This window comes from Chaetodon trifascialis, chromosome 19 (assembly GCF_039877785.1).
Source record: "Chaetodon trifascialis isolate fChaTrf1 chromosome 19, fChaTrf1.hap1, whole genome shotgun sequence".
In the NCBI taxonomy this organism is placed as follows: Eukaryota; Metazoa; Chordata; class Actinopteri; order Chaetodontiformes; family Chaetodontidae; genus Chaetodon; species Chaetodon trifascialis.
In genome coordinates this window covers 13,834,594-13,855,964 of record NC_092074.1, presented here as the reverse complement: position 1 = coordinate 13,855,964, position 21,371 = coordinate 13,834,594, and the positions used below count along the sequence as shown (strand labels likewise).

General features: G+C 41.0%; 1 protein-coding gene across 2 annotated transcripts; it reads right to left on the bottom strand.

Moving 5' to 3' along the window:
* Positions 1-2,906: 2,906 nt before the first annotated feature.
* Positions 2,907-7,981, bottom strand: LOC139347594 (pro-opiomelanocortin-like). Of its 2 annotated transcripts, none has more exons than XM_070987300.1 (3): positions 7,711-7,981; positions 4,600-4,723; positions 2,907-3,712 (listed from the first exon to the last, which is right to left on the bottom strand). In XM_070987300.1, the coding sequence occupies exons 2-3, from the start codon at positions 4,714-4,716 to the stop codon at positions 3,125-3,127; spliced, it is 705 nt and encodes a 234-aa protein (XP_070843401.1). In that variant the 5' UTR covers positions 4,717-4,723; positions 7,711-7,981; the 3' UTR covers positions 2,907-3,124. The 2 variants fall into 2 exon arrangements, with proteins under 2 accessions (XP_070843401.1, XP_070843400.1); XM_070987299.1 differs by lacking the exon at positions 7,711-7,981 and adding an exon at positions 6,851-6,938.
* Between the last annotated feature and the right edge of the window lie 13,390 nt (positions 7,982-21,371).

Sequence of the window (21,371 nt, the reverse complement as noted above, 5' to 3'; positions counted from 1 at the left end):
TTCATGTAAATCAAGAGTGTGTTCAGAGGGGGTTGCACGTTGTAAAGTCCCTTTCTGCAAAATTGTCATTTGTTATTTTGGGCTCCATCATTTCCCTGTTAATAGTTTAAACTCCTGACTGCAATCCTCACTCGGTGCAGATTGTCTGTTTGGCACACGACAGGGTTTCTGAAGGGGTTTGCCTCCATCTAGTAAATACTATGAAAGTTTACTCAACCGCTGCTCCCTCAGTGCGTACATCTGTTTCTTCACTCATAGGTAGTTTATGTGGATGTGTTGCAAGGCCTGTTTTCTATCTGACAAATGCTACCATTTGTCTTAAAAATATAGCTCACATTTGTCACTCCAACAGGTGTTTATGCCATATTTTTGTCAGTCATCAGCTCTCTCCATCATCATTCTCCATCTTCAAGGAAGGGAGGAAAGCATTATGCAAGTGCAATGACCAGGAGACACCTGCTGTATTTCTACACAAAAGTGGCAATTTCTTCCTGTTTGGGCATGATTAAATGAATATTTGAGCCTGTGGGGACTGCTGTCTTATTAAAGCCATTCCTGTGTTCTGGAGAGAGTTCCCCTGCTGTGGTTGATTTTCTTTTCAGCTCATAGCCTCACTTGTGTTTCTGTCCTCCATGCCAGACTGAAGATGGTGTGTCTGTGGCTGTTAGTGGTGGTGATGGCGTTAGTGTGCGTCCCCAGGTCTGAGTCGATGTGCTGGGAAAGCACCATCTGCAGCGACCTGAGCAACAGGAGAAGGATACTGGTCGGTTTCCTCCATCATCTCTATTATTTCTCTTTCAAGAGAATATGCAACTTCATCACATGACAACAAAGCAAACTCTATGATACGGCGATATGACTGAAATCTACAGAGCAGCCACCTAAATTGACCCTGAGTTGAGATTGTTTCCTGAGACAGAACAGAATTTATTGTGCTGATTTATCAACAAGCAGCAAGTTGGAGCTGAAACAAACATTCAATAATTCAATCAATCAGCAACCACTTTGAAAATCGACTCAGATTTGACTCAGATTCCGGCTCCTCAGACATGAAGAGCTTCTGCTTTTGTCTTTTGCAACAATAAACTGAATATATTTTTGGTTTCGGATGAAACAAGCAATTTTAATACATCATTGTGGGCTCTGGGATGTTTTAATGGGCATTTTTCACTATTTTCCAGTGTTAGAAAAGGCAGGTTAATTGATAATGACAGTAACTGTTTGTAGCAGCATTTCCAAACGCTTGGTTCTGAATCTGGAGAGATGTGTTTCTCAGTCTATATTAAGACTTGAACAGTAGCCTTCTGAGCGCTTTTATAAAAAGATAAAGTCTTAAGTCCAACAATGTGATGCATTTCAACACCATTTTTGAGGTAATTTGTGGATTTGTAGCCGTGTGTCAGGGCTGAATAAGAGCTACGAGTTCAAATACCATTAATCAACATTCCCCTTCCAGCCGGCATCGTATGTACTGTAACAGATGGTCTTGTTTATCAGCAGCACATTAATCTTATTCAAAAGTGGTTGATAAGGAAAATGCCGGGGAATGTGAGAGTGGAGTTTCTCTGTAAGGGTTCCCAAAAGGGGCTTGTTTAAGGCTGAACACTGAGGGAAATACTGAAAATATAATGGGTATTGGAGTCAGAAAAGGTGGATTATGCTTTTTTTTTTTTTTTTTTTTTAATGAAGGGAGATAATCTTCTTGTTCCAGGAAAGCGGATCAGATTCTTTGTATTTTTCTTCCTTCAGATTCACATTTGATATGATCTGTATCTTGGGAAAGTATGAAAAATGAAAAACTTAAACTCAGGTCCTGATACTGCAAGTTTCTTCATTTCTTCATGTAAATCAAGAGTGTGTTCAGAGGGGGTTGCATGCTGTAAAGTCCCTTTCTGCAAAATTGTGATTTGTTATTTTGGGCTCCATCATTTCCCTGTTGATAGTTTAAACTTCTGACTGCAATCCTCACTCGGTGCAGATTGTCTGTTTGGCACACGACAGGGTTTCTGAAGGGGTTTGCCTCCAGTAAATCCAGTTTGCCTATAGTAAATACTATGAAAGTTTACTCAACCGCTGCTTCCTCAGGGTGTACATCTGTTTCTTCACTCACAGGTAGTTTATGTGGATGTGTCCCAAGACCTGTTTTCTGTCTGACAACTTGTGTTAGGTAGTTATGGTGCTAGTGATGGTGTTTATGCCATATTTTTGTCAGTCATCAGCTGTCTCCATTTGTCACCAGTAACATTTTGTCAGTTCAGTCTGTGCTCACCAAGTAAATCAAATACCATTACTGCTGCCACAAAAAGAATAATCTTTAATATTATATTAATTTACAAAAAGACACCATTCTGGATTTTTAAATGCACAGTATGTAACATTTCCACATTAAAAAGTCTGAAAACAACTGGACCTATGTCATATATACGTTGACTTTTGTGCTTCCTTTGACCCAAATGTTTCCAACAATGTTCAAACGCAGAGAAATCGGTAACTTTACTAACGGTGTGTTTCATGGCAACACAAGAAACACCAGATGATACATCAAAGGGTGACAAAGAAGTCACCGAACGTGATTAAACGCAACGTGAATCAAACTTGCATTGCCTCGTCATGTCAGATTTTCGTCGGCAGTGGTTGTTTCCCACTGACGACAGTAGCTCCCATGATCCCATGCTAATTGTCATCAAACTACATCTTTTGCCTTCTTTGTTTTGACTGAGAGACTGCTAGCTGCAGAAATTACATACTGTGTATTTAAATACTGTCTTCACGCCCACCTCTTGCCCTGGGAAGGCATTCTCTGTTTGTTTCCTTTTATGAAACCTTTGGATCAATAGTGTAGTTTCCCACAAGAAGAAATACTCCTCCGAAAGCTTTCAGGTCAGACCAATAAGGTCAAGGCAGTCTGTGGGTGCGTCATCATTTTATTCAACATAAAACTGCCTTGTCTCTTTTTGTTAAGGTTTTAATGAGACAAACCTTTGGTTCAGAAAAGACATTCAACAACATGCTAATGATAGTGACAAGCTTCTGTAATTTAAAATTGAGATCTGTGGGTACTAACATGCAATGGCTATTAGACTCTTTCAGCTACCCGGCCCTCCCCCTATTCTCCATCCTCCATTCAGCCCATTATCCTCTGCACATCCTTGGCTATAATGTTCCTGAAGAGCTTGGCCAGCTGCCTCTGAGGTTTCTCCTCCCACGTCTTCATCAAGCTGCCATTACGTTTAGAGACAGGTGGGCTCCCCCATCTGAAGTGATTCATCCGATAGGTCCCGTCCTTCCTCTGCTGCGAGCTCAACTGGACGTGTGACTTAGAGCTGACCCTCGCCCTCAGCAATCCCTGGTTTTGATGATTTCCTCCATTCAGATCCCCGTTTCCTTCATCATCGTCACTGCTCAGCTGCCTGCGAACCAGATGGGCAAAACTGCCCTCAGAGGAGCCCCCTCCCTCCAGAGAAGTGGCGAAAACCTTTACAGGCCGGCGTTTACGGCCGGAGGGTTTGCCCCAGCGGAAATGCTCCATTGAGTAGGAGCGTCGCTGGTTGCTGTGGGCTTTCCCATCTAACGCTGATATCTTGTTTTCAGGGGCCAGGGCAGCCAGAAGGATGCTGAGTAAGATGCCATCGTCATCGTTAACCTTCAGGGCCAATGCACTGAGATCTGGTACTTCAGTCTGGATCACAGACATGCAGAGGTGAACACAGTCCTGTGTAGAAAGAACCACAGAGACACCAGCAAACATTTTAAAAAGCACTGTTATCTGTCATTCATGAGCAACAAGAACACTTGATGATGATACACAAATAAGCATTTGACTGGATTTTAATGCTTTAATACTGATTTATTGCAGTGGATGCAGCAGATTCTGATCATTATTATGCAGATGACACTCAAGCGTACATGTCTGAATCACCAAATGAGTTTGGCCCCGTGGACTCCCTGAATATGTACATTGGGAAAAAGTGCAAATATTTCTAACTTATGTCCATATAGCAGATTCATTTAAAATCTTGTTGGGCTTAAGACTTTTATCTTTTTAGAAAAGCGCTCAGAAGGCTACTGTTCAAGTCTTAATATAGACTGAGAAACACATCTCTCCAGATTCAGACTCATGCGTTTGGAAATGCTGCTACAAACAGTTACTGTCATTATCAATTAACCTGCCTTTTCTAACACTGGAAAATAGTGAAAAATGCCCATCAAAACATCCCAGAGCCCACAATGATGCATTAAAATTGCTTGTTTCATCCGAAACCAAAAATATATTCAGTTTATTGTTGCAAAAGACAAAAGCAGAAGCTCTTCATGTCTGAGGAGCCGGAATCTGAGTCAAATCTGAGTCGATTTTCAAAGTGGTTGCTGATTGATTGAATTATTGAATGTTTGTTTCAGCTCCAACTTGCTGCTTGTTGATAAATCAGCACAATAAATTCTGTTCTGTCTCAGGAAACAATCTCAACTCAGGGTCAATTTAGGTGGCTGCTCTGTAGATTTCAGTCATATCGCCGTATCATAGAGTTTGCTTTGTTGTCATGTGATGAAGTTGCATATTCTCTTGAAAGAGAAATAATAGAGATGATGGAGGAAACCGACCAGTATCCTTCTCCTGTTGCTCAGGTCGCTGCAGATGGTGCTTTCCCAGCACATTGACCCAGACCCGGGGACGCACACTAACGCCATCACCACCACTAACAGCCACAGACACACCATCTTCAGTCTGGCATGGAGGACAGAAACACAAGTGAGGCTATGAGCTGAAAAGAAAATCAACCACAGCAGGGGAACTCTCTCCAGAACACAGGAATGGCTTTAATAAGACAGCAGTCCCCACAGGCTCAAATATTCATTTAATCATGCCCAAACAGGAAGAAATTGCCACTTTTGTGTAGAAATACAGCAGGTGTCTCCTGGTCATTGCACTTGCATAATGCTTTCCTCCCTTCCTTGAAGATGGAGAATGATGATGGAGAGAGCTGATGACTGACAAAAATATGGCATAAACACCTGTTGGAGTGACAAATGTGAGCTATATTTTTAAGACAAATGGTAGCATTTGTCAGATAGAAAACAGGCCTTGCATAATGCTTTCCTCCCTTCTTTACATAATTTGATGCATTTCAACACCATTTTTGAGGTAATTTGTGGATTTGTAGCCGTGTGTCAGGGCTGAATAAGAGCTGCGAGTTCAAATACCATTAATCAACATTCCCCTTCCAGCCGGCATCGCATGTACTGTAACAGATGGTCTTGTTTATCAGCAGCACATTAATCTTATTCAAAAGTGGTTGATAATGAAAATGCTGGAGAATATGATAGTGGAGTCTTTCTGTAAGGGTTCCCAAAAGAGGCTTGTTTAAGGCTGAACACTGAGGGAAATACTGAAAATATTATGGGTACTGGAGTCAGAAAAGGTGGATTATGCATTTTTTTTTTTTAATGAAGGGAGATAATCTTTTTGTTCTGGGAAAGCGGATCAGATTCTTTGTATTTTTCTTCCTCCAGATTCACATTTGATATGATCTGTATCTTTGGAAAGTATGAAGAATGCATCATATAAAGTTACAGTTACAATCCTCCAGATTTTCATGAGTTCAAACACAATTTCTTGTTCCTTCTGTTGGAAAGCTTTTCTGCATATCCATTCACTCACACACACACACACACACACACACACACACACACACACACACACACACACACACACACACACACACACACACACACACACACACACACACACACACACACACACACACACACACACACAGAGGATTCAGAAGAGTCCTGCATGTAATGGTGTGTATTTTTATCTCACATGGCCTCAACATTTACTCTTCAACTTCCTGCAGAGTTGTGTAAAGTTAGGGTTGATGAAAATTGAACATTTTGCTGCTGCTTCACATTAAAAGCTTTAAATATATTAACCATGGGGTGAGCAGGAAACAGAGCGAGTTTGCAATGCAGTTTTCACACTGATTCCATTCTTTCACCAAACATGTGTCCACAAAACAACAGTTGTTGTCAATTTAAAATTTTTCCGACAGAGAAATGAAAGAAGACAAAAGCTAGTGTGGGCTGTTATGTGTAAAACTACTTACGTTGCACACAGCATGAAATAAGATTGTGGTTGGCAATAGCATGATGGGAACAGGCTGATAATTGACTGCCCTCTTTATTAAAACAAGGTGAATTCCTTTGGTTGTGTCGTAAGCAGATACACATTTGAGTGGTGGGATGGTTAACTGACATTAACTTGTCAAATCTGAAAGTGGAGCTGAGTTCAGGCGGCTTTAAAGGCAGTCAAATGGTCCAAAGAAAATATTAATGGCCCTGGAGGAGATCCTGTTTTTTAAAACAACAAACATTAGTTTCTGTCTTCCTTCCCCAGTCTTCTCCACACAGTCCCTCAGCTGTGTTGGTATACATTTTCCTAGTGGCTGAAAACTGAATGTAGTTCCTGCTGGAACAGAAAAAGGAAAAGGATGCCACAGTCCCTTTATAGCTGTTCAAGGGCACACAACAATGATGATGATAGTAATTAAGTAACTCATTGCTTCAGCAGAAAGGCTTTGAATTTCCTCATCTATGCTGCGCTTATTTAATGTTGAGAGAGCCAAGAACTGAAAGGTGAGGCGAAATGACTTAAAGCTGCTTTGTGAGAGTTAGTGGCACACAATTGTTGCCTTTGTGCCAGTTTAAGAACTGTGATCAATGCAATGATGCATGTAAGGAAAGGCTGCATTCATGGGTCCCACACATATCGGAAACAATACACCCATTCTTAAGTGATGAGGAAGATTCACAAACTGCTTCTTTCAATAGATCTCAGTACTGAATGACTTACCCTATGACACATCCCCACCAGGCAGACGCCTCCTTATATCTCCTTTTTGCTATCTTTATGACCACCTCTTCTCCTCCTCTCTTCCCATTTTAAAACATTTTTTTAGAGGTGAAATCTTTATTTTACAGAAGCTGGACGACGGAGAATAATTAAAGTAAACTTTGAGATTAAACACTAACCAATTAGTCATCACCGGTGCTAGAAATTAACATTTTACGGCTCCTTCAGAAAATCTCATCCCCACCTTTTTTCCAGACTCTTCATCTTGGTGCATTCAATGCCTAACAGGGGACAGGTTCGTTTTCTTTCTTTTGGTGGCAAATTGCATCTTGTTTCTTCCTCCCTTCCCTATTATTCTAAGGAGTGACTCCTTGGTGGGCCATCGTCTTTGTAACTCTGGCAGAGACTCGGCTACACTCTTCCTACAGTATGACTCACTCAGCTGAGCTCTGCTTTCCACAAGCATACTCTGATGAAAGAAGCCCGAGAGCTATCAAAATAGATTGAAACCATATGACTTAATGATATATGGAGTTATTTAAAGGATGTATACAAGTTAGATTAGTATTAGTTGTATGTTAATGGAAAGCAATTCAAATGTCACTCAAGAAAACTCTGCATATTCTCCAAAACCCTGAGGTGTGACCATGGATTATACATGCACTTAAATGATAATCCACAGTAAATGCAGCTGTACATGTCAGAAAATGTCAGATCATCCCAAATCAATCATTCTAGGACTGTGGTTAATCAATGCAACAGTGCTCAATCGTTCAGAAAAAGAAGAAGCTCACAACAATCCAGATCCAGAAGAATCTACAAAAACAAGTTCAGAACAATTTCTTTTCTTTTTTTTTTACCTTTTCCAAATGCTTTCAGTTCCCCTCTTCTTGTTTCAGTCCCTCCGTTTGTTCACAGATCTTCCAGAGTGACGACTCTTTGCTGTGATCCCTCTCCTCCTCTGCTGCCTTCTCTCTGCTCTGTGATGAAATGCTCGGTTGGAGAGGGTCTGCGGTTCCTTCCTTCCTCAGAGGAGGAAAGCTCTTTTTATAGACGCATGAGGTACGGAGCTCAGAGTCTCAAGGCCTCGGGGCGTGATTGAGGTAAGGGGTCTCCTGCTCCTGTCTGAATGGGGAGGAGTGTGCATTTATGTGTTTGTGTATGTCAAGACCACCCACACACTTTTTAATCAATGGCGCAGCTCACGTCACCAGACAACAGGTGAAGCGTTAGTGAATTAGTTGATAAGTTGCTGCCTTCCTCTTCCTCCTCCGGTTGTTGCAGTCTTAAAAGCCTTAAAGTAACCTTAATGGCTGATTATTGATATGTTTTGGCTCACTCAGGTACATTTTTTGAGTGCATGTTTTAGTGATAATACACTAATAAAAAACAATTCATTGGTGGATTCCTGTCAATCCCAGCCGTTAAATCCCCCAAAGGTCAGATTTAATCACTGAGAGCAACGTCCTTTAAAGAAGTGAGCTAATCAATTTGACTGATTGGCTCGTTTTTCTGCTGTTCTGGGCGATAATGTGTGCATGGATCCCTGTGTGGAAACTTCATTAGGTAGACCTGACTCACTGGCTGGACGTCATGACTACACCTTGAATGGAGAACACACACACACACACACACACACACACACACACACACACACACAATGCTTTATAAAAGGAAAAGGCTGTTCCAGTGAAAAGAAAATGACTTTCCTTTCTCATTCTCTTTGCTACAGGGATATACATTAAAAGAATAATATAGAGGTGTGAATCGCACAAAAAGCCAGAGTTTGATCGAGAACAAGAGGAGGCGACATGTAGCTGCTGTAAAAGACACTGATTAATAATAAGCAGTCTGTTTTGTTCATTTTAGCCATTTTGCAGTGACCTCAAAATATGTTCATTCAACCTGCCATCACTGTGCCTTTAAGAGGACAAAGCAGCTAAAGAATGAGTCTTAAATGCAATTCGTCAAAATGCTGATATGGTGAGTGTTTGCCATTAAAATGTTGAAACATGAACCTGTTTGCTTCCTGCAAACCTGTACACTTGTGCAAAGTAGCACAGTTACCATGTACAGTAAACAAGCTGTTCTGTGACTGTATGAATAAATATTGAAATCATGCAGTGATTGATTTTAAATCAACTGCCTATGGGCAACGTTACATAAACATATCTTTATCTAAACATAGCTATTATTATCTTATCTTAAGTTTTTTTCCCTCTGTCATTGCAGGTATAAATTAAATTCCGCTGTGTAACAATATATGCAGTAAATGCACATGTGTACATGGTATGTAAGTGCAGATATATGTAAGAGCATTAATCTACTGTATATGTGCCTATGTGGCCATTTCTTCATTGTATGTTTTGCATGTATGTGAGACACAGACATGTGCATGCAATGTTTTCCCTCTTGGACAATGAAGGCTATCTATTGCCCTAAATGGCATGCAAAGCAGTGTGTTTACATTGGTAAAAGGAGACTAAATACATGTGTTAAAATACTAGAAAGCTTGAACATTAATCTCATAGGAATACATCAAGCAGTGCTGGAAGTTTTTCACAGTTGTAATAACTTCGTAAAATATCAAATTATCAATCACTTTTTCTTTAAATAATTCACAATACATGCTCATGAAATACTTTGTTGTGGAAAGGGTTGTTCTAAATCCAGTTCCTTTTCTGTGAACCGATATATTTTCCCTTTCCAGCGAGTCAACTGTGTTCACTTTTGTGGTCAAGCTCAAATGGAAAACAGCAGAACTGAATCACGAGATGTCACTGCGTCTAAAATGTGCTCATTTTGAAATGACAACAAGGTTATGTAAGAAAATCTGGCTCTACACTAGTCATCCATGTCAGGATGCTGAACGTGTCACAGAGGCAGGAATCGATCTAAATTCCATTGAATGCAACACTTCCATTTAATAATGGACCAACAAACAGTGCAGCTTCAAATCTTAAATGACTCTAAGACAGAGGCAATACTTTAACACATGTTTCATTGCAACAATTCATCCATCCATCCATCCATTTTCTATGCCGCTTATCCCTTTTGGAGTCGTGGGGGGCCGGAGCCTATCTCGACTGTCAACGGGCAAGAGGCGGGGTACACCCTGGACCGGTCGCCAGCCGATTGCCGGGCACATACACACACCATTCACACTCACACTCACACCTAGGGGCAATTTAGAGTCACCAATTAACCTAATGAGCATGTTTTTGGTCTGTGGGAGGAAGCTGGAGTGCCCAGAGAGAACCCACGCATGCATGGGAAGAACATGCAAACTTCACACAGAAAAGCCTGACCCGGGAATCGAACCTGCGACCTTCTTGCTGTGAGGCATGCGCACTACCTGCTGCACCACCGTGCAGCCGCAACAATTCATATTCATGTTAATATCAAGCCTAAGACATACAATAAGCTATTAGCTCCAACAGCTATGAAGAAAGACTTTGTGCACAACATTCCATCTCTTACATATCATAACATACGGAGTTCATTAACTGTGAAGAGGGCACAGCCAGGCTGAATTCTTGTCATCTTTCCCAACACACTGTTTTCTGGGCTTCAGTCTGCTGCAGTGTGACCTTGCAAACTATGTTATTGCATTAATGAGAGCAAAAGGTTTTTTTCCAGAGTGCCAAAGATGAGCATGGTGCTTGAACATTTGTGGTAAGATGTTAATTCTTGATTTATAATCGATAACAGCCTGCCATTACCCGCCCTTAGAGGGGTAGAAGCATAATGTTTTAAGAGTAGGCAATCATGGATAAGACTCTCCTACGGCAAACACGTGTTAAACCGTTTTCATCCTGGCCAATCTTTAGGTGAGCTCGTGAGCTCCTCCAACGACTCAGTGCGAGTTCTGGATGGCCCTGCACCTCCGCTCTTCCTCCAAAAACAAATGCCTTTTTTTCTTGCACAACTGTTGATTTAAACTTTTGAATAGTCTCTTGTATGCGTTCTCAGCCCGTTCATTTCATGGGTGGATTGTTTAACCGATGATGTCGTGCTGTTATGCATCTTTGCAACATGAAATGACTCTTGCATTTTATTATGTTCTGCTTGCATGAATGAAATGAAATTTCCAGGCTTTAAACGCTATTTTCACAGTTTTAATGCCACATTTTTACCCCTAAACATTACCTCTATAAGGCCATTTTTGTGATGATCTCATTTCTCATTTACATGCATTTTTAAATTAAAATTGTGCAAAACATGCTGCTGTAATCGCACTAAGGAAACATTAATAAAAGTAGGTTGTTTGAGGCTCAATCCTGCATGACTGACTGTTTGATTTGTAGTGTTGATATCATAAAATAAAGTGAAAATAGTTGGTAAACTGTAATATTGTGGAGCATGATATAGTGGCAGATTAAAGATCGTTAAAATGACAGTGAGACGTAAGAAGTCCAAGAATGAAGTGGGAGTAATTCTCTCTTCTCCCTCAGCAACAAGTGCAAAGCCTCTATAGATCAATCCCACTTAACCTCCATGTGGCCTTCCCGCTGCAGGTGGTGTTTGTACTGGTCGGCTCCTGCTTGTGAATTTGACTCATTATTGGACATGAATGCTCAAATAAAAAGAGCATGCTTGCTAAGCCACCCCTTCGATGGATAAATAAAGGTGAAAAACAAATGGAGATGATGCATTCCAACAGCACTTAGGAGCACATTTCATCTCCCTGTTGATGTGGTTTACTTCCACCGCTTAATAATAATGCAACCCCCAGACAAAGCTGTGCCGGGTGTGAATCACTGCCTGATAAAGACTCTGCCATTTCACCAACTGCCATGTACACAAGTATTATCATCTCCTCAATCTGCAGAGGTTTTAGAGAGTCTGAAGGCAAAAGACTGATTGTTTCAGATCTCACCTTGGCAGATGCAGGTGGAGGAGACATCAGGCCAGTTTGGTAAAGGCAATATTTACAGTATATACAGGTCTACTGGACCATCTTTCAGTCTCAGTAAACACTTGTTTCTGGCTGTTTTCTAACATTTAACATTAATTTATCACCTTGACACAAGAGGATGTAATGATGTATTACATATATTTGGGGTCTCCATCTGTAACCCTGGTTACATAAAATGCATTTTCATTGTGTTCTGTATCTGAGATTACCGTTGACAGCTCTTTGTATGCAGCACTGCCCCTCCCAAACCCCGATTAAGTCTATTTAAGTGACAGCACCAGGTGCTGGTGCGAGTTACCGTGTGAACAAAGCTCATTTTGAACTACATTGAATAAGGTGCTGCAACTGATCATTCAAATCTACGACCACCCAGCAGTATGGTTTCCTTTATTGAGGTATGGAGATTTAGGAGTCTCCTCGGTTAGATTAAGAAGAAGATCATGGTTTGAGTTAAGAATGATCCTGTTGTGTAAGTTAAGTAACTTCATTACGTACATTATGTACAGTCTCCTGGGTGAGAGCCCTGTGTTTGTTCAACCCATCCATCCACCCAGCTTCGTCCATCTGCAGACTTTGTACTTCGTCCATCTGCTCTTTTGTACTATGTCACCTGACTTCCTCCTTTGCTCCTGTCATAATTACTGTATTAAAGTCACAAGTGCTTGCAACCTAACAATAACCATAAATATGGGCTGGGGATGACACTCGACTGTAATCCTGCTTATTTTCTTATGAGGGTGGCGCATCATTCTTGACCTTGAAATTTGACAAAACAAGTGGAGCTTTTGACCGTAGCACACAGTCTAAAATCAATGAATTGTCAGCCTTTTGAGAGCTTTTATGGGTGACCACAACCATGAAGAGTTTGAACATCTAAAGCTCTGTGAGCAAACTATTGAGCGGACAACACCAGCTGAAGAAGACCGGCTGAAAGCTCTTGAAATATCACCTCAACACAGATCTCCTAGCAGCTCGGAGGTCAGATCTCAGCTCCTCAGGCTTCAGTGAGCAGTCAGTAAGTCCACCTGTAACAGATCACATATGCAATTAATTTAGAAGAATTAATCACATAGAATGTAATTAATTAGATTATTAATCACCTGACAGCAATAATACTGCCTCCTCTTCTCCTCGCTCTTCCGTTATCCAGGGTGGCAATTAAAGGTCTGCCCCACGAGGTTCTCTCCAATTAGAAATCCCATGGGATTATTTGTGAATCCTCATCTCCTTCGTCTGTCTTGCATACGTTACTCAGACTCCAACTGATATCTCTCATCGCAGCAAATGTTCCAAATATTTGAATGTGTCTTAGAAGAGAATGGGACACTTCCAGGCCCAATCCAGCTGTCCGCTGGAGACTCAAGAGGGTGCTGCTTGGTTGAAATCGACCAAGGCTTAAGGCCTCTCTTGTACATATTTTGCTTCCTTTTTGTACTCTCTCTGCTAACCTGCAATGTTAGCGACTTTGCTTGGCTGGTGTCTCAATGTTTTGCAGATAGCGCTAACACTTTCTTTGAATGCCTTCTGCTCCGGGTAAGACATCAGACTTTAGCAATGCAGGTCGTATTCTTTTCGTGGGATTTGCTGATGATAAGATATATACTGAATATTACCAGATTTTACCCTTAAACAGTCATGGTTAACATTTAGAGTTTAGGGTGGTACATAACTCATCCGACTTTGTCTTTGGTTCCTGTAGGTGGGGTTGTGTTTACTGCCCATATAAACAGCTCTGTGAGTACTTCTGGTGGGTTATATGGGACTTTGGAAACAAGCTCCTGCACACTACCTTGCGATAATGCCTGTATCTGTCATGTCTCTGTGCCAGGCATTCATCAGACAAATGGTTTGTGACATTGAGAAGCTATTTTAAATGGGTAGTAGCTGTAAATCTGCAACCACTTACATTCCCCACATGCAATAGGAAGGCATGAATACCAACCAATTTACCATATAGCAGTCTCCAATATCAAACATGGAGCCAGAAAAGTAAAACAACATCTATATAGTCACAATCATGAGTGTACCTCAAAAATGCTCATGTTAAATGGCTGGATTACTGTAAAAGGAGTGTTTAAAACCCCAAAGGCTAATTTGCTTTCTCAAGAAGACACATTCCCAAATATTATGGTTACATTTTGAGACCCTATCGGAAAAATAAATGAATACATCTGTTCATAATATCCAATACAACAACAAAATCCTGCAATGCTTGATTTAATGTATGCAGTCTTGACCGTGTGGAGGTAAATTTGATTATTGTTGCTTTACATAAGTATATATTGATGTAATGTTTGCCTATTGGACCTTTTTATGAGACTTTGTTGTGATTATTATGCAGGGTTAATGTTGTTCACTTGCAATGTAAATGCAGTCCTGTCTACAAATATAACTTATAACATAACTTATATGGGAATGGATCTTTTTTGAAACTGCAGTTTAGCCTTAAGCATTCATTTTATGCTAATGTACAAAAATGTATATGCAAACAAACAAAAAAAAAAGCACACAAAGACATTAAACAGTGCAGTTAACAAGCTGAACCCCAAACATATCACATATTCAACCTCCCCAGGCGGAGGCAGCATGTGCTCACTGTGGCTGACTACAAGGGGGTCCAAAATAACAATCCCTGTGTCACTGCTCCCCTGTTTTTTCATTAAAAAGTATGTGGGAACACAGCAAACAGTTCACAGATAAAGAAATACCAGCCATGTCCACATTCAGGCTGATACGTTTGAAAAGTCCAATTTATGTGTCAGATGTTGCCTCATTTCTTCTGTTTTGTTCCAGCTCTTTGGTGTTTGCGATTTAAATAATAAATGAATCATAAAAAAAATACCATGCCACCTTTTTCCTGTTTAGTCATTAGCCAGCCAGGCGTCTTCTATTTGTGATGTCCTCTGTTCATTTCCAAGTGCATCTCAGCTCCACAGAGAGGAAGACAGTCCAATTATTTCGCCCCAAAGCTGCAGAGTCAGATATTACATTGACTATATAGGCTGTTACTCCTATAATAGGCCACCTAAGCTTGAAATGGATAGACTTACTGTACCTGTAACCTTTTACAAACCAATTATAGCCTTTATGTGAGGTATTTGCAGCTTTTCTCATTATCCAGAGCAATCCATTACAAGCTCGGTGTCAGGTCATGCAACTGTGCGTCATGAATAGGCTGACGTCGCTTAAAAATATTGCCCGAGTGAGGAGGAATGTCCCCTTTGGCAAATGTGCGACGGCTTGATTCCTCCCTTACGCCGTGGGAGGAAGAAGCTGAGGTCCACAGAGGAGATACAAGCAAAAGCAAGTGAGAAGTCACACTGACACGCCGCAGTCACTTTTAAAATGTCAGATCATTTGAAAAGCTCAGTTTTCTCCAAACGCTCCAGTGTGAGGCAGGCGTTTTCAAGTGGTCACCTTGGAAGAGCATTTTAGAAAAGGTGAGCGTTTGTGGGCGGGAAACACTGGTTTAGCGTGGATGAAAGAACAAAACAGAGAGGGATGTGTGTTTTTAGAAGTATCCATTCACTGTGGCCGTGGCCTTAGCGAGAAGGCAGAATTGCCTCTCATCATATTTTAGGGCACTTAAAGACATGCCGGCTTGTATCGGAATCCACCGCAGGTTGGACAAATCTTAAAGAGACGCCCACAAGTTTCTGTTTCCCCTGATGAACTTTTTTAAATCCCAGCAGCTTCAGGGGAGAGCAGCTCTGGCTTCCAGCCAGACGTGAGGATGCCTGAGGTAAACTGATGGACTTCATCTGAAACAGAGGAAACACATTGCAGATAACACCGAGGAGCAGATGTGCGCATTAGTATTTTAGTTTATAAGACGTAAACAGTGTCTATCCAGTAAAAAGGGAGATCTTACAGGAAGATTATAGCAACCGAAAACCTTTACACTCTTTATCTTTTTATTCATTTACCTCTCCAATAATTACTAATTATGAGTTTTCTCATTAACAGTTATCTACTGACATTCCCTGAACCTCTCGTCCTCTCTCCCTTGATCGTGAAGCACTTGAAGATCACTTCATCTTAGTTGTGGTGCACAAACAAATTTGCACTTCATCAAATTATGTCCACAGAATAGGCACACCCTCGTGGTCTGCGACCGACTCATGATGTCATGAGTCGTTAAGATCTTCAGATTTTCATTCAAACAAAACGCAGCTGATGTCACCGCGGAGATGATAATAAGTAACAAGCGTTGCAATGACTGAGCGAAAGCACAGCTGTTAGTGCTACATGCTGAAGACCTCCCATGTAGACATCAGTGCACTGATGCATGAGGGAGCGTGCAGCTCTGGGAGGTCAAACTGGTTCATGTGAATTTAGGTCAGCTACTAATATCTAGGAACAAATCTGTGTATGAATCCAGAATCTGCTGGCGAGGGACGAGTCCATTCTGGTCTAGTATTGAGAGTAGCATTGACCAATCATGCAGTGGAGGGCAAAAGAGGTGGAACCATCTCTGAACTCATTGACTGTTGTCTGATGACAATTTTGCTTTTAATTAGCTTTTTTTAATTAATCTGCATTCATACGGATACATCTGGTGATTAGATGAAATGTTAATCAGACTTTGAACAATGGCCGGCGCATGCAAGAGGAGGTCTTGGCCAAGGAAACTATTAAAGAAGGAAGGATTATTAGGTCACTGTGTAGTGTGTGAATGCTCCAAGTGCCAAAAACTGCAGTTCCTGCAATCCCCGCTGACCACCATATACTAAAATGAGCAACTTTGCAGCAGAAGTAAACACATTTACAGCCTGGTTTAAAAAATGCTTTGGGTCTCTAAATCTAATTTTGCCGTTCATGATAACTGTATGAGAGGAGAAATTATATAGAACTCATTAGAACAGGTGTGAGTGGTTTCAGTGCTCCTCTGCTCATCTCCCATAGGCTTATAGAACTGGCACCAAACAGAACATTACTTCTTTCTTTCACAGCATGCTTGGTCTATCTCAGTGTGTCTCCCTGTTCCTCCTTTTCAGCCACATTTCTATCTGCTCAGGCCCTTCAGTGCTGTTCTCCACTTATCAACCAGGCACCCTCAGACTTTCTCTCTTTTCCCGATAAACTGCTCTCCCCAGCCACACACACGTCCTCACTTCCTCATCTGCTCTGCAGCTGCCTGGACATCCCAGCCCACTTCTTCACCTGCAGCTCATTCCATCAGCCACCCACTATATGTAATGGTCTCCTTGTTTTATTCCTTGCCAGATTTTTATGCCAGGTTTATGTTTTTCTGTTCTCAAGCCACCTGTAGCTGCACGGTGGTGCAGCAGGTAGTGCGTGTACCTCACAGCAAGAAGGTTGCAGGTTCGATTCCCGGGTCGGGCCTTTCTGTGTGAAGTTTGCATGTTCTTTCCGTGCATGCGTGGGTTCTCTCCGGGCACTCCGGCTTCCTCCCACAGACCAAAAACATGCTCATTAGGTTGATTGGTGACTCTAAATTGCCCCTAGGTGTGAGTGTGAATGGTGTGTGTATGTGCCCTGCGATCGGCTGGCGACTGGTCCAGGGTGTACCCCGCCTCTCGCCCGTTGACAGCTGAGATGGGCTCCGGCCCCCCAGCGACCCCAAAAGGGATAAGCGGCATAGAAAATAGATGGATGGATGGAAGTCACCTGTATCTGTTTTTGCCTGTTTATTGGACTTTGGATTCCTGCCTGGTTATTATTGGATTCGTTTGCTCGTGTTGCACTGCCTACAGGATTTGACCCTGGCCTGCCACTCCTCTCTAAGTCTGATGTTACTTTGTTTCTGTTATATAAGATGATGGAGCTGCACCAGATCTGCCTGTTGCTTTTGGGTCCATCCTGTTACCTCATACCAAGCACCTTGAACTATAACTTCTCCACTTTACTCTACTGCTCGTGTAATTTGACATTTTCTGATATCAAGCACACAGACTGTTTGCGGTATGTGCTTCTTTTGACCCAGTACCAAACTCACACACCACAAAGTTTAGTGCAGTTCAGATTTTTTTCTCTTTTTTTTTTGGCAGTTCATTTCAACAAACAAAGAGCAGGAGCTCTTTCCAAGCCAGATGCCAAAGTTTTAATGTTGCGGATGTTAATAATAAGAAGAATTAAATTAAATGAAAGGAGACAGGGCTTAACTTTCTATTTCTGTGCACCAACACACAAACAACCTCTGTCACTCACTTTTATCCCGCAATGCTCCACATCAAGCTTAAAACAATAGAAATACAATGAATATAATGAACTTTATCTGTTGAATCAGTTGGTAATGGGAACAGTCACAGTGTGTGAAGATGGCATAGTTATGCCATATTTTTTAGAGCTTTTATTGTAGTTAAATTTACAGGTTTTTAGTTACAGTTTCTGAAATTAAAACAGTGCATACTGGCATTTTAAACTAGTGCTTTTTGGAAAGTTATCCTGGAAAACTGTGTGTGTGTGGTTTGGACTCCTTCATGTTACTCTTAGTCACATTTACACAGCTCTTCATCACGTGCGTGTCTAATGTTGAAAAAACAAAACAGGGAAACTTGATTTATCAAGCCTTGTCTTATAAGTTAGACCACTGGTGCAGACAGAAAAAAACTCAAAACTTGTTAAATGGGGTCAAAATGAGAGGCTTCCCACAACGTACAGTAACTGACTTGGCAAAATAAAGCGCACAATAATTTGGCAATAACACTGAGTCAAACAAGAAAGCAAATAAAACGGTGAAAAACAAAATGAGACACATCTGGAACGCTTTCATTGCATGCTGCAAATGATCTAAATTATGCAAATTTCAATCATTCTTTCAAGAACAGTTTCTATTAGCGTCTTCTTCTTGCCTTCTATAAGTGCAGACATATGCTGAGCCCCCCTTTAATGCCAGTGACGCAGAATGTAAATCACACTGGATGAAAAAAGACTGAGGGTCTCATAATGGTGCCATTGTTTTACACTCCCACAGCATCTCCCACAGGAGACCTCAGGAAGCACAGTCCTCTGCCTTTTTCCAAAGTCCTTCAAATAGAAAACAAAAAACATGTAGATTTCTCTTTGAGTCCAGTTGACATGCCTTTTTAAAAGAGCATTTTTAGATGCCTGTACACTTACACACAATGCCTTTATTTCATATTACTTTCTGGGCTTGTACTTATCCTTTTTGTTGCATTCGTTTGTCTTCAGCCTGACTCACCATTTCTCCTTTATTTACTGATCTCACAGAATGCTTCTCAACAACTTAAGACCTGGATTTACCTGAGCTTTTCTCCTGGAGATTTTAAGATTTGGACAGAGGCACAGTGGCAGCTCAGTTTCTTTCATTGGAGAAAAGGAAAACAGTTGAACCCGTTCTGAAAATGTAATGTTTCTTTTGGGGGCACTGTTGAGACTGAGGCCTCTGACATTGTTTAAATTGTTCTCCTTTACACTGTGTGATTCATTTCTTGATCGATAAAAGCCTTAAATCGCTAAAATCTTATACTTTTCCATCTCGACTTTAGCTGCACCATGTGAAAAATCGACTCGCCAGCTCATGTTTGTTTGCAGTCACCTGTATTGAATGCAATGGCTGATATCCTGACATGCTCCAGAACGGTCTGGGCTCTGACACTCGAGCAGAAAACAATAACTCTTTGAAAAAGTAAAAAGATTAAAAGATTTCATTTCTGAACCAGGTCCCACGCCTTTGACCTGGACTGAAAATATTACAATGTTATGCCTTGTTATCCTTTAATTGAGGGTAAAACTAGCTTAATAACTTGGAAAGACAAATACGCCATTAAGCAGGTAATGGGACTAGAAGTATTTGGTGCATTACCAACTTTAGGAGGGAAGTTTTCTTTAAAGAGAGGGCCTGTCTCCTTCATCTTAGCAAAATACCTGAGCTACTGAAGAGGCGTGCTAACCATCCCAGTGATGAATCCTAATTAATGCCGTTAAATACTCTGAAGAATTGCTTTCCCAAAGAGAGCAATATCTCATATCATCACATCACATAGGAGATCACAAGGTAATGTGACAAACACTGCAAGCTGCAGTGGTTACACGCAAATCAACGCAACGTGTTTCCATTTTAACTGATTACTCTAAGATATCTGAAAATACTACATTTTACTCTTTTTTGGTGCTTTTTTGTGCCGCTTTACGATCGTCATTGCTGCTGCTGTAAGTTGCATTTTAGCCACAAGAGGGTAGGATTTGGTCAGAAATAAGGGAGGGTTGTCTTTACTCTGCAGAGTTCAATTCTTTTTTCACTTAAGCCTTTATTTTCTTTACACTAATAATGCAAATCCACAATAAATTACAAACAAGCACATATACAAACATACACAAATCACGTTGGTCACTGAGTAATTTTGTAATTTTCAGAGGACTACAATAATGCATTGCAATTACAGTCATAAATAACCCTCTACTTCTTTTATTGAACCCCACAGAAGATCATAACTGTAATAAACTTGCAGCTCTGGATGGTAATTTCTTATTTCCTGTTTTTTTTTTTTTTTTTTACTCTCCTGTGGTACCATTAAATGTTCCTGTGACATCCTCGTAGGATGCTGGGAGTTTATAGAGTTTGCTTTGAAAAGGTATAATGAGACCACTATGGATCCTCCTCACAAGGGCTCATAACAGAATGCACGACAGCGTGTGGGTGACAGGATATTGCAGCAGAGGCAGCTTATTAAATGAGATAAAGTTTGACGACTTGTTTAAGGTGGTTTAAGGCAGTGGAGGAGAATATAAAGATAGAAACACGGACAAACAAATGATCTGAGTACAGTGTATACGACCATATATACAAAATTTAATGGTAAGCAATACTGCTTGTTTCTGTCAACATGAGGGTTTTAAACACTGAGGATGTTGACACTGATGGGTTTTTAAAGGATGGTTAAGGTATTTGTTAGGCTCAACTTACTGAAGTTTGACTTAAACGGCAAAAAGAGGAAAAAAAGAATATTTGCACCCAAATAATCTTCCTTGCGATGTGGAATAAGCTTTAAAAAATCATTGTGTAGAGAGATAATCTGCATACGAAAGGGGTTACAACTAATAAATGTTAATATACAAATCAGAAAATGTCATTGTATGGCGCCTCCTGGGGATGAACTATGGAAATATAGGCTTATGACAGTGTCTGTAAAAATCCTGGCCCAGCCCTTTCCTTAATCACACCTAACACCAGACAGTATCCTTCTCATATATTTCACAATATAATGTCAATTTTAAAGTCTGACATTTTGTTAAGCTTTTTAAAATATATAATAAAGACATTAATTGATAATGATCTGCTTAGGGCAAGCTCAGAACTTATCTTATATATAAACTGTGTGAAATCATGTCCAAATTTGCCAATAGGCAGCCTAAAGCCTACATGTTGTAAAAATGTAGCTTATGCAAATAAATTGCCCCACCGAGGCCCTAACTCATCCCCGGCCAAAAGGCAAAAAGGGGGAGACACAAATATGCGAGGGGACCTCCTTTGTTCGACGTTTAGTCACCTCTGTGGCCCCTGGAAAACCATTAAACGAGCAGGACTTCTCCCAGGAGTCCGGCATTCCTCACATTCCTCCGCTGTGATGTCAGAGCGGAGGGGGGCGGCGCTCCGCGGGCATCTGGGCCCGCTGCTGC